At 35.5% G+C, this 12,984-nt stretch overlaps 1 protein-coding gene across 1 annotated transcript in view; it reads left to right on the top strand.

Annotated features, from left to right (window-relative positions):
- Positions 1-12,984, top strand: part of LOC126194849 (N-acetylgalactosaminyltransferase 7) — a 92,389-nt gene that overhangs the window by 54,927 nt on the left and 24,478 nt on the right. The window contains exons 7-9 of the mRNA XM_049933196.1: positions 647-764; positions 6,129-6,254; positions 12,253-12,474. Of these exons, the coding sequence (XP_049789153.1) occupies positions 647-764; positions 6,129-6,254; positions 12,253-12,474 (466 nt within the window). The remainder of the gene's footprint in view (positions 1-646; positions 765-6,128; positions 6,255-12,252; positions 12,475-12,984) is intronic.

Here is a 12,984-nt window from a genome sequence, read left to right as displayed (position 1 = left end):
TGTGTGTGTGTGTGTGCGCGAGTGTATACCTGTCCTTTTTTCCCCCAAGGTAAGTCTTTCCGCTCCTGGGATTGGAATGACTCCTTACCCTCTCCCTTAAAACCCACATCCTTTCGTCTTTCCCTTTCCTTCCCTTTTTCCTGATGAAGCAACCGTGGATTGCAAAGGCTAGAATTTTGTGTGTATGTTTGTGTTTGTTTGTGTGTCTATCGACCTGCCAGCACTTTCGTTCGGTAAGTCACATCATCTTTGTTTTTAGATATACAATTAAATAATTTTGTCAATAATTGATTATTGTCTGTGAATATGTGTCACATGACATTTGTCTGCATGTGAGCACTTGCAACTCAGATATTGTTGCATTGTATTTGCTTTTATGTAAAATGAAATGCATAGCCTGATGTTTCAGCATGTTATTAGTATTAGTGAGTGTCCATGGGTTTCCTAATTGTGTCTATAATTCACTTTTTGTAACATTTTCAACTGAGTTGCATCCATGCTCCTGTATACCAACATTTCATAGTTATAGTTTTGTGGTTCCATTTCAGGCAGATACAGAATACTTTGACATTTAATAATAAGAGAAAAAAGTGTAGTCAGATATGTTTTTCTTTTCATAAAATTGTCAGTGTATTATTTGTTCTAGGTCCCCAACACATGCTGGTGGTCTGTTCGCAATAAATCGGAAATATTTTCTGGAACTGGGCGCGTATGATCCAGGACTGCTTGTTTGGGGTGGTGAAAACTTTGAACTTTCTTTCAAGGCAAGTAGTAAAACTAAAATCACCTACATATAGTCATCTAACAAATTGTTGTAATGATAATCTTAATTTGAGAGATTTAAGTAGGCAGAGCAATTGAAATTGCCTGTTAATATTTGTACCACAATATTCCATATTTTATGGAGATTGATCCACCAGATTTTCCACGAGAGAGATCCTGTAATATTGTACTCGTGAAAAAGGCACAACAGATTGGTAATTAAGTATTTGAAAGACCAAGAAACCTAGATATTAATTTCTGCATTTAAAAAGTGTTCGTACACAAGAAACCTTTTACAGTATTAAAATTTTGACCACTGCTTAACTAGGAAAGGTGTGGTAGAAACACACACATCTGATATTGAAAAGCAATTTAAACTCATTGTTGTGGTCAGAATGAAGTAGTAGATACAATTTACATTATATTTTTCTTAATTGTTATTGTATTTACTTATTTTAGAGAATTTATGGATACTTAAAAGAAGTAATCTAGTACAGAAATGCTTAATCCGGACCCCTTGATGTATTATGGTCTTCAGTGAGACTTAACACGCTGCTCCCATTAGATTCCTGACTTGTTCTTTTCTTCTCTCTTGAAATTGTCACCAACTTCATTTGTTCATTTAACGTATATTCACCTGGTTACACGTTATGCCTATTTGCATTCCATTTTCATTACAGCCACAACTACTGTGTGTCCTGCTCCAGTCTGTTCTGCAGTCAATTTATTTGTTTGTTTTCAATTCTCCTAGTGATTCCCAATGTGTTTCTCTACAGCTAGCTGAGCAGCCCTCAATTTGTGAACTATTTATGCATTGAAATTGTGTGTTCACACAAAAGGCATTACTTGACCTTGCAAACAAACAACATTCAAATGCGATTTCTGGATGAGAAAGTTGGTACATAATCTTTCCATATACATAGAATGTAGATTGCATTGCCACTACCCCTTGTGACAGAGAACATTGGAAATAAGAGGATTCCATGAATCATCGTAATTGGAAGCCCTCACACAGTTATCAGTAGACCTGCCCTTTGATGATTTGTACTGTTTCCATGGCAGTAGAATCCCAAAGGTATGAGGTTATGTCCAGCATCTGAATCTCGTCATAATTAATGGAATGGTCTGTGGAAATGCACCATAGGTTTGTTTGATTGTTCTAAGTGGTCTGCCATTGGTGTTTAATGATCTGTTGTGTTTGTGTGCTTTATCCTACTTAGCAATTTCAACACACTGACATGAAATTTTATGGATTTCTGCCTTTCGTAAAATCACTCTTTTTTTGTATGTAAAACAGTTACAGTCTTGTAAGGTGGACTCGAGCACTTTCCTAGTTTTTCTCGAAAATTACCAGAATCACAAACATGTGCCACACATGGAAGAAAATCCATAGATATTGCAAACTCTCTTACCACTTCCTGTGATTAGTCTGAAGTTTTAGATTTCTTAATGTAATGAGAACATCAGTGTTTCTCAAATTCAGCCAGCAGATGTATCCGATTTCCCGGAGGCTGTCAGCATCATAGCCTACTTGGGCTCACTCTGAAAATTCTAAGAGCACTTACTCATAACGTAAAAAGTGTAAACATAGCTGAATGCCCCACAAGTATAAATCCGTGTTGATGGGTTTACTGTACACTGAATACCATAGAGAAACACCCTATCAAACTAACACATTCAAAAAATGGTAAACAGCCAGTCTTCTCTTGTTTCATGGTTACCTTGAAATTCCTGTGAATGGTGCTGCACTATGAATGTATCGTCAACACATCTACAGAACATCATTGATTTTAAAACTGCAGAATAAGCACTTCCACGTAGTAATCTAACTTAAATTTATCACCAGAAGTGATAGAGAGTTGCACATGGTGTTTCCCTTACATTAAAAAAAAAATACTAATTAACAAATAGAAAGTAGTGGAGAGTGTATGCTTAAGTAATGGTTTTGTGTTTGACTCAAACTTGCTGCCAATTAGTTATGAGTCTAAGTTAATAAACTGGCTCACCTTTCATGGTCAGTCAGTGACAGTGGCTGGAAGATTCTCAGATAAAAATTACAGAAGGAAGCGGTCAGTCAGTGACAGTTGCTGGAAGATTCTCGGATAAAAATTACAAAAGGAAGCTTCATTCCATTTCATTGGACGTGATTTATTTAATCAAGATTTACTTTTAGCCACTTGACCATGGTCTTGTGTAAGGCTACAACAGACCTAATTTTCACACTATTTAGTTATTGCTGTAAGGAAATTCAGTATGGCTTCTCTGAGTTCCCTCGAATAATATACCCATGTATTTCTGTATTTATAATGCTTATTTTTCCATAAACGTATAAAACTTCATCTGGATAACATCAAACTTCTGTCAAAACATAGTGTCTGACAATAAACATTTACATAGAAGTCTGTCCAAAGGCTGAATGACATTTTATTAACATTTCATTTCTCTGCCTGGGGACTGGGTGTTTGTGTTGCCCTCATCATTTCGTCATCATCATTATTCATGACAGTGGCTAGATTGGACTGTGAAAAAAAATTGGGCTGTGTAAAAATTGGGCCTTTGTATGGGTACTGATGACCACGCAGTCGAGCGCCCCACAAACCAAACATCATCATCGTCATTAACATTTCATTTGTCTGATCAACATCATAACTATTGTCAAAATCATTTATATTGTCCAAAGACTTGGTCCTTCTCCGAAGTAGGTTACAATTCTAGGAACTTCTATATTTGCGCCTATGAAGGTACTTCCTCTTATGAAGTTATTGCACTTGTGGTCCCATCTTGAAGACCCGGCATGATTCTCCACTGCAAGTAAAATAACATATCCACACAATAATTGTCCTCTCTTCTACACTAACTTATTTTACGATTTCCATTCGCGAGTCCCATGTGTCAGTAAGAACACACAGCGATACACATCATCCCTTTGGAGTTGTATATAACACTACAAGAAAAAGCAGTTATGTCCCAGATATGTGCCCAAAAGATCATGAAATATCTACTCAGAAAACTTCAAGTATCAAATTAGCTTTTGTTTAGTTCTATCAAGAACTTAGTTTGCTAGATCGTAATGGTTTTCACTGTGGAAAATCCTTTATGAAAATCAAACTGAAAGGCAGTTAAGAGTGAAAAAAAAAAAAAAAAGAAATTGTCGTTTTACTATAGATCCATCCCCTTAAAAATGAAGAGCCTGTAATTGGAGATGATTTTCTTATCTCTGTTATCTACAATTCGTCATTTGCAAAAATGGACACATTATGCACTCTCTCTATGGCACTTGTGAAGGGGGAGAAAACTAGTGATTTTCTTAGGGAAAGATTTTTTTTATCGATGTGCCAATCAGAACAGAATTTTTGTCTCTTGGAATCCACTGACAATTTAAGGTACTGCTCGGTTTATTCTTGAGCCTGCCACACGGGTTTTAATGTATTAATTCATGACACTCAAAATCTCACCAAGTATTAGAGCACTTTCAGAAGAATGTTATTTATCCCAACCTAGCGCCATCAGTAATTTAAATACTATCGCCAAGAACATGCAAACTTGAAGCACTAGCACATCAAGACTTCATTGTGATGTGAGACAAATGTGGAGCCGCATAGCTATCTCTAACACTGAATGATTGCTTTACATCAGCTGCAGGAATTCTTCGCTGATGCTGGAGATGCCCTTGGTGTAATACATCATAATAGAACATCAGATTAGTATGGTAGCTACCCTGTATCCATTGTAGGGATTAGCTCCAAAATATTTGTATCCGCCAAGTAGTTTTTCTATTGAGCACTCGGACACAGACTTCAAATGGGTGCCAGTCACAACTCCCTTTTCGCTAAAATTCAGAAGGCCCCTTATTTAATAAATTTTCTTTACAAGTGCCCAGAGAACTTAATAAAGTTCATTTATGACCTTTGTAATGCCTCATCCTCTCCAGCTCTCCAAAGAGTTCTTGTGAAATGTAGAAAAAGCTGCAGATTTCTTGGGTGTTACTCTACCCTATCCCCTCTCTCACTCAGATAAATGAACATTCTTATTCTCCCATTGAAGGGGTGTCCTTGCTGGGAAGCTGCATTGTGAACTAAGGATTCTGCTGTTATACAGGGTGTATCAAAAAGAATCATCAGATTTTTAAAAAATCATAACTATTATGTTATTTGAGATATGTGTGAGAACAACATACTGTTGGAAAGATCAAACTCTCGAGTTTTACGTGGCTTCTGGTAGGTAGCAGTAGTGTGCACCCACTTCAGTTCTAGTAAAAATGGTGTTGGGACAACAGAAAGCATTTTGTTTTCTGCGTTTCGCGCAGTGCGGGCCAGTAATAACTGTTCAGCGTGACTAGATATGGTGTGGATCCTCCTGCAGCACAGAGCATTAGATGATGGCATGAACATGGTCCAGCCTTCATTACTGGCCTCCAAGGTCACTGGATCTGACTATGTGATTATTTCTTGTGGGGGTTTATAAAAGACACTTTATGTGCATCTGTTACCAATAACAATGAATGAACTTAGACATAGCATAACAGCAGCTGTGGAAGCAGTAATTAAAGACATGCTGCAGTGTGCGAACGGTTTGAATACCGTGTTGACATATGGCGTGCATCTCAATGGAGCATATTGAACACCTATGAAATACCACGTTGACATATGCTGTGCATCTCAATGGAGTATATTGAACAACACCTATGAAAGTTATGAAAAAAATTTTTTTTGAGTTTCCTGTTCATCAGAAAACAAAATCCATTGTATATATTTATTAGTTTCAGAAATATAGACGTGCCAAATCGGATGAGTTTTTTTATTATATTAATGCCCCAATGTTCTGGAAACTTAGAGATTCAGATCTCAACCTTTAATGTCAGTCAGAGGCCACACCATGTATACCTTTCAAGGGAGAAGTTGTAAAGTCGTTCATATTGGGTCTCAGTGCTCTTTTTTTCACACACACACGCACATCTGGCACCTACCTTGAGCTCACAGTAGCTCTTAAAATCCATTATATATGCAGTATTATTCAGTAAATATTTCCTCCCTTGCTGTCTTTTACATCTGTAATTAGTTTTTGTAAGTAAATTAATTATTCAGTAATTATTATCAAGGTGGAATGAGGTGGATTGGAGCGTAGTCTGCAACTCAGTGCTGTGCTACACTGTCAATAACTCTGGCACGCTGCAGTTTCACTGTCTGTTTTTCTTTTATTTGCTGCTTGCTATTCTGGCACCCTTTGTAATTAATAATAATAAATAAATAAATAAATACTGATTTAGGTAGTCATATTTATACCAAACAGTGTACATTAACAAAAGTTTACATGTGATTCTGTTTTGAGTTCATAATATGTTTAGCTGTGCTTGATTTGTAATGCAGATTTGGCAGTGTGGAGGTAGTATCGAATGGGTTCCTTGCTCACGTGTGGGGCATGTTTATCGCGGATTTATGCCATACAACTTTGGAAAACTTGCTCAACGGAAGAAAGGACCTCTCATCACCATCGTAAGTATTTTTTATTACTTTATATTGCTTAATATCACAACTGTAATGAAACAAGGAAACTAAGAATGGATCTATTAAACTATGCTTAAATTATTTCAGGCAGCCACTGCCAATCATCTTTGTGTATTAAATAATAATAATAATAATAAATGGACAGGTAGACAATTTAAGAAAATTCTTTCTAGAACGAGCAGAAACTAGCAAAATACACAAGGCAATCACTCATATAAATACATCGGCTACACCACTGCAATTTCATAACCACTTCTACAACCCTTTAGATCACATAACATCAACAGATACGAAGAAAGCAAATTGGAAAAAGAAAACACTTCATGGCAAGCACCCATATCATCTAACACAGCCACACATCGATCAAGACGCATCCAACACATGGCTAAGAAAAGGCAATATATACAGTGAGACAGAAGGATTCATGATTGCAATACAGGATCAAACAATAAACACCAGGTATTTCAGCAAGCATATTATTAAAGATCCCAATACCACAACAGATAAATGCAGACTTTGTAAACAACAAATAGAAACAGTAGATCACATCACAAGCGGATGTACAATACTAGCAAATACAGAATACCCCAGAAGACATGACAATGTCGCAAAAATAATACATCAACAGCTTGCCTTACAACATAAACTTATAAAACAACACGTTCCTACATACAAGTATGCACCACAAAATGTACTGGAGAATGATGAATACAAATTATACTGGAACAGAACCATTATAACAGATAAAACAACGCCACATAACAAACCTGACATCATACTCACCAATAAAAAGAAGAAATTAACACAACTAATCGAAATATCCATACCCAATACAACAAATATACAAAAGAAAACAGGAGAAAAAATTGAAAAATACATCCAACTGGCTGAGGAAGTCAAAGACATGTGGCATCAGGATAAAGTTGACATCATACCAATTATACTATCAACTACAGGAGTCATACCACACAATATCCACCAATACATCAATGCAATACAGCTACATCCAAACATATATATACAATTACAGAAATCCGTAATTATTGATACATGTTCAATTACCCGAAAGTTCCTAAATGCAATATAACATGTACAGTACAGCAAAAAGGAAGTGACGCTTGATAAAGGTCCGCGTCACTCTATTCTTAACCAGACTTAAAAAAAGTCTGAGAAAGTAAAGAAATAATAATAATAATAATGCATCAGTGTAGAAATCTCAGTGTATTACTAATCTAGATATGTCACTGAAAATATTAAAACAGGAAGACACAATAAGTGTTTTTTCTTTTTGCTTCTACTCTTCACATTAACAAGATGATTCACATTTGAACCAAAATCCAATGTTTCCTTTCCTTTCTTCACATCCAGTTGAATCAGATCACTAAACCATTGTGAGTTGGGAGAAGGGACATTTACAGGAATCAATTAAGAACTATACTGTGGCATACATCCAGATTTAACTGTTGCATTTCCTTCGTTTTTAAAACTTGTTGAGTTGTTGGGAAATAAAATTGTCTATTTATTTATTTATCCATTCATTCATTCATCCAAGGTTCATCTTAAAATAATAAGGGGTTCACCATCATAATACAATAAAAATAAATAGCTCAAAAATTTACATACATACAGATTATGTAAGTATGCATGTGTGAGGGTAGGACATCTTGTCGGCCATGGATGTTTGCCTGAAATGATTTAGGAAAACCACATAAAACCTAAAACAGAATGGCCGGACAGAGCAACTCCATCATCCCGAATATGAGGCCAGTGTCATAACAACTGCACTGCCTCATCAGTTGGTCCCTATTGTGCACTGTTCATGCTATACACACACTTTGCTCCAGATAACTTATAATGTAAAACATGTTTTTGCTTGTCATTACTCTACACGGACATGCTGCTATGCCCCTTCCACAAAATCCAGTCTGTTTGGAAAACAACCCAAGCCTGTAAACATGTCACTATGCCCCAAGCACATCTTCATGTCCTTCTCTCACCCCATCTCAGAAATCTGAGTCAGCATCCCCCCATGAAAAGTGAGATGTTGAATTAAGGAGAATGACAAGGCAATACTGTCATGCACTGGAGATTTTAGCACATGATTTTCTTGTAAAACATTAAAAGATTTTCATGAATCATAGTTATTGCTTTTTGTTAACCACTACCCTGCATTCTCTAATTAATCTTTGATTTTGTAATATGCATTACATATGAAGAATTATTTTAGCTGCCTTTTTAAACAAGGTTTTTTTGGACAATTTAGTATGCAGTGTTATTCCCTGGTAGAAGGTGTCTGTGTCCCCCCCCCCCCCCCCTTAAAGTCCAAATTTACTCTTGTCCTATGATTTTGCATATATATTAGTGAAATATATCATAACATTTTTCCCAATATGCACAACAGATTGATAGATGTACTCACTTGGTATAGTAAGGGTAGCCAGCTTTTGTTTTCTTCCTAATAGTTCATTGCAGTGAGCCCAACTACTGCTTCTCTTTCTGCAGTTCAAAAATTATGTTAATTTTTTGGTTTTGATCCCCAGGAAAGAATCTCCTAGTTAAGAATTGAATGTGCATAAGAATAGTATGTCACCACAAGACATTGGCTGATTATTGAACCCTAAGAGCAAAACATGCTGTTGACATTGTTTTTGCCAATATCTTTGTGTGTTCATTCCATCTTATTTGATTAACAGACCATCCTCAAAAACTTTGTGTTTGTTACACAGTCTATACATTCATCATTTATCCTTAATATGACAGAATTGATTTTCCTTTTTATGCTGAAGTTCGTACTGTTTGTTTTCTTTTTGTGTTCAATGTTAATTTATTACATACTCCCCAATTGTAAACATCATTGGAGGCCTCACTTGCCTTCTCAAATAGGATTTCTGGTGTTTTATCAGTGACTATAGTGTTGGTGTTATCAACAAAGAGAACTTTTTCTTCACGTCTTATACTGTCTGTTAAATCTTTGATATACAGCAGAGACTTAATTCTCCAGACGCCAGTTACTCAGATTCCTGATTATCTGGATTGTTGACCACAAGCAAGTAGCGTGTGCGGGCGTGTCACACTGGCACTACCCGCCCACACCTTATGCAATCTCTGCCCTGCATATTTCTTTACTGTTTCAATTAGACGGTAAATGTGTCATTATTGTTTGAGTTGGATAGTTGTCAATTGCTGCACTGGGTTGCAGCTACACTTGCAAGTGTCAAAATGCGAGAGAGTGCTATTATCGCTTTAAGCTAAAATAAACATTACTGATTCATTAAGAAAAAGGAGAAACTGGTTGTAAGTTACCTAGTAAGTACGGTGTAGTTATTTCTGCAATAAGAAGAATAATATTGGTTCAATTTTGAAATACACCACAAAAATTTTTTTTCCAGAAAAAAATAGGTTAACTGGGCAACTGATATCTTGTCCTTTGCTCTGTAAAAAGGCATTACACTTAAACTAAACTATAGGTGCTGACTCTAGGTAGGAATGAATTGTTTGTGGCAAGTAATGGATGGTTGTATAGATTTAAACCTCATCATGGAATTCATGAATTGGAAATGCAAGATGAAAAAATGTCAGCTGATTTAGATAGAGCAAATTCTTTTAAAGATGGTTTAAAAAAAGAATTGGAAGAAAAAGACTGTGACTTGGACTTTGCTTACAACACTGATAAAATTGGATTGAATTGGAGATCATTATCATCAGAACCTTTAGCATCTCAGTGAGAGTTCAGCTCTAGGATAAAACTAGTAAAGACTGAGTAACAATATTAGTTGGAGCAAAACACTACTGGGACCCATAAAATGCCTTTTCCCCTCATTGGAAAATCAAAAAACCCCATAAGCTTAAAAAAATCAGGGTTTCCTTAATTTATACAAATCAAAAAAGTGCATGGATGAACACAGAACATTTATTGACTGATATGACAACACTTATCAGATAAGGAGCCAAGCCATCCTATGGCGGAACTGTTAGAGAGAGAAAATTGCATATTTGCAGTAGAAATTTTTGCGTTCTAATGTGAAGTCCTTGCTACAACCATGGAACAAAGAGTTATTGACACATTAAAATGACTTGGAAACAACAGGTTCTTACCTTTGATGAAGATAATATAAAATTTTTTTTGTCATTTATCAAGCAAATGAATTTAAAGGTGTGTTGTTACATGGTGTAGATGCGTGGAATTTCATTGAAAGGAAATCTTTAAACAGTGCTTGGAATAGACTACCAAAGGAAATATATTTTGGAAGATATACGTGAGCTAATGATAAACATAAAAATATGCCAGGAATGTGATGCCAATGATATAAAAGGGGTGCTCACTTGAGACAGTAATAATGTTTTCAGGTCATGTAGGACGATGAAATTGTTGAAAACGTATTGCAGGCAAACAAACAATAACATAAAACAGAAGAAAACATTGGTGCAGAAAATGATGCAGGATCGTCTCATGCAGAAGCATTTCAAGCCCTGCAAACAGTTCTGAAATGGTTCCAAAAACAAACCGTGTGTGATACCATGAGTTTACTACACTGAATTCATGATGTAACAGCAATGAAGAGAATAATTTTTTACGTCAGGTGACAATTGCTAAGTATTTTAAACAAAATTAAACTACAGTGACTGTCCTTTGTTACTTTTTTATGTATTTCACAATTAAGGTTGCAGTATTTTAGTAATTTTAAGGAACTATGTATGACAATGTGTCTTACCTCTTAATAAACATTGATTTCTGTTGATAATAATAACTTTGTGGGTTTTCTTTTTTTTTTCTTTCTTTTTTTAAATAAAGACTTAACATAAAACCTAGAAAGATAAAAGTACGACAACGTATATGAAAGTTAACCATACATGGGCGAAGTAGGTTATATTTCTTGAGATAATACAAAAATTGCTTTTGTTCATACATACATTTATCCGGATTTTCAATTATGCAAATGAATTATGACAAAAATTAGTCCAGTTAAATGAGGCTCTACTGTTCATTAAGAATAAGATTGAACTCGATACACTACCTGAGGAATAGCTGTGTTTACATATCTCTTGTCTGGCAGTTGTTTCAATAAAACATACCCTCTACAGACATGTGAACTCTCTCTACCTTTTAAACCTTGTTTTCCATTTAAGACTGAACCACTCGTTTGATTTTCTTGTACACATAGTGATTTTCTTGTACACATAGTGATTTTGGCTTGTGTAGTAGTTTGATTCTTGCAGAGAAGATAACAACAACCACCACTTTTTATAATGCTATTTATTTGTATAAATAGTGCCATTACTGGTTTCAGACCGACAGATTCATCATCGGACAGCATGATAATGTTGAGATACATTTTTGTTACTTTATATTAGTTTTCATTTTTTATTCTCCCATACAATGAAACTTCCGTGCGAAAGCAGTTCCCTGCAACCAAAACGTGGTGGGATACAATGTCTGTTTAGCTGTAATTGTGCCTCACAGTGATTTTAGACAATGTAAACAAGTTATTAAAGTGAAGGTCAGTTTTGACAAAATAGCATTGTGTAGTAGTATTTTACCATCATCAGTGTCAAAAACATTGGATAAGTCTAAGAATATGCCTCTAACACAAAACATCCTTGTTAGGAGCTTAAAGTACCACTTCTGCGAACACTGTAATGATCAGTATTGTATTATTCCCAGGTCGGTAACGGATCTGTGTTTTGTTAAAAATGTTGTATTTATTCGTGTAACTCATTAGTTTATCTTTGACGATTGCTTCAGTTATTCAGAGAATGTGAACAGTGGTGAAACTGGTCTGGAGTTTTAGATACTCTCTGCATTACCTTTCTTGAGTAATGGCACAACTCGTGAGTGCTTTAGGTACTCTGGATAAATACCTGGTGTAAAGGACTATCACAGTAAAGTATGTTTAGTTTGAATTGATCTGATTTGTTTGTGACATACTCCTAATTTATTAGATGCTCCAAGGATGCCAGTTTACAGTTGTCATTAATATATTTTCAGAACTACAAACGTGTTATTGAGACATGGTTTGATGACAGATACAAAGAATTTTTTTATACAAGAGAACCACTGGCTCGGTTCTTGGACATGGGTGATATCACTGAACAGCTTGCACTGAAGAAAAAGCTTAATTGCAAATCATTCAGCTGGTTCATGGAGAATGTTGCCTATGATGTGTTGGACAAGTATCCTGAATTGCCCCCTAATTTATATTGGGGAGAGGTAAGCAACACATGAGACTTTCTGTACTCCTCTTTCATTTCATAAATTGTGTTTTATAAATTTATCTTATTCTTCTGTTGTGTGTTATGTTTTTGTGAAGATAAATATGTCATGATGATGATAAATGCACATAAATTTTTTTCTACACGAACATTTCTCCCTATATGGACAGTGTAAAACAGATGAACTGGTTTGGATTAGTGTGGTTTGTGGACAATTTCAACGAGTAAAGAGAAAATTTAAGAATATAGGAGTAACATAATACATGTCATAGCAGATAGTACAGTATGAATTTGATGTTCATGAAGTGCTGTACTGCTCATAATATCTTTTACTTCAAAAGAAATGTTAGATATAGCATTTCTATTGATTAGATGGAGCGTTTCTATTGAAAGTAACAGCAAGGATGGGGATACTCTTATGTAGTCAAGAGTTTGGCTTTGATAATGATAAATTTGATTGTGTTGTACTTGTTTATGACCTACCATCTCCATTACATGGTGAGTAGAA

Source organism: Schistocerca nitens, chromosome 7 (genome assembly GCF_023898315.1).
Source record: "Schistocerca nitens isolate TAMUIC-IGC-003100 chromosome 7, iqSchNite1.1, whole genome shotgun sequence".
In the NCBI taxonomy this organism is placed as follows: Eukaryota; Metazoa; Arthropoda; class Insecta; order Orthoptera; family Acrididae; genus Schistocerca; species Schistocerca nitens.
This window is presented reverse-complemented; position numbering and strand designations above follow the sequence as displayed.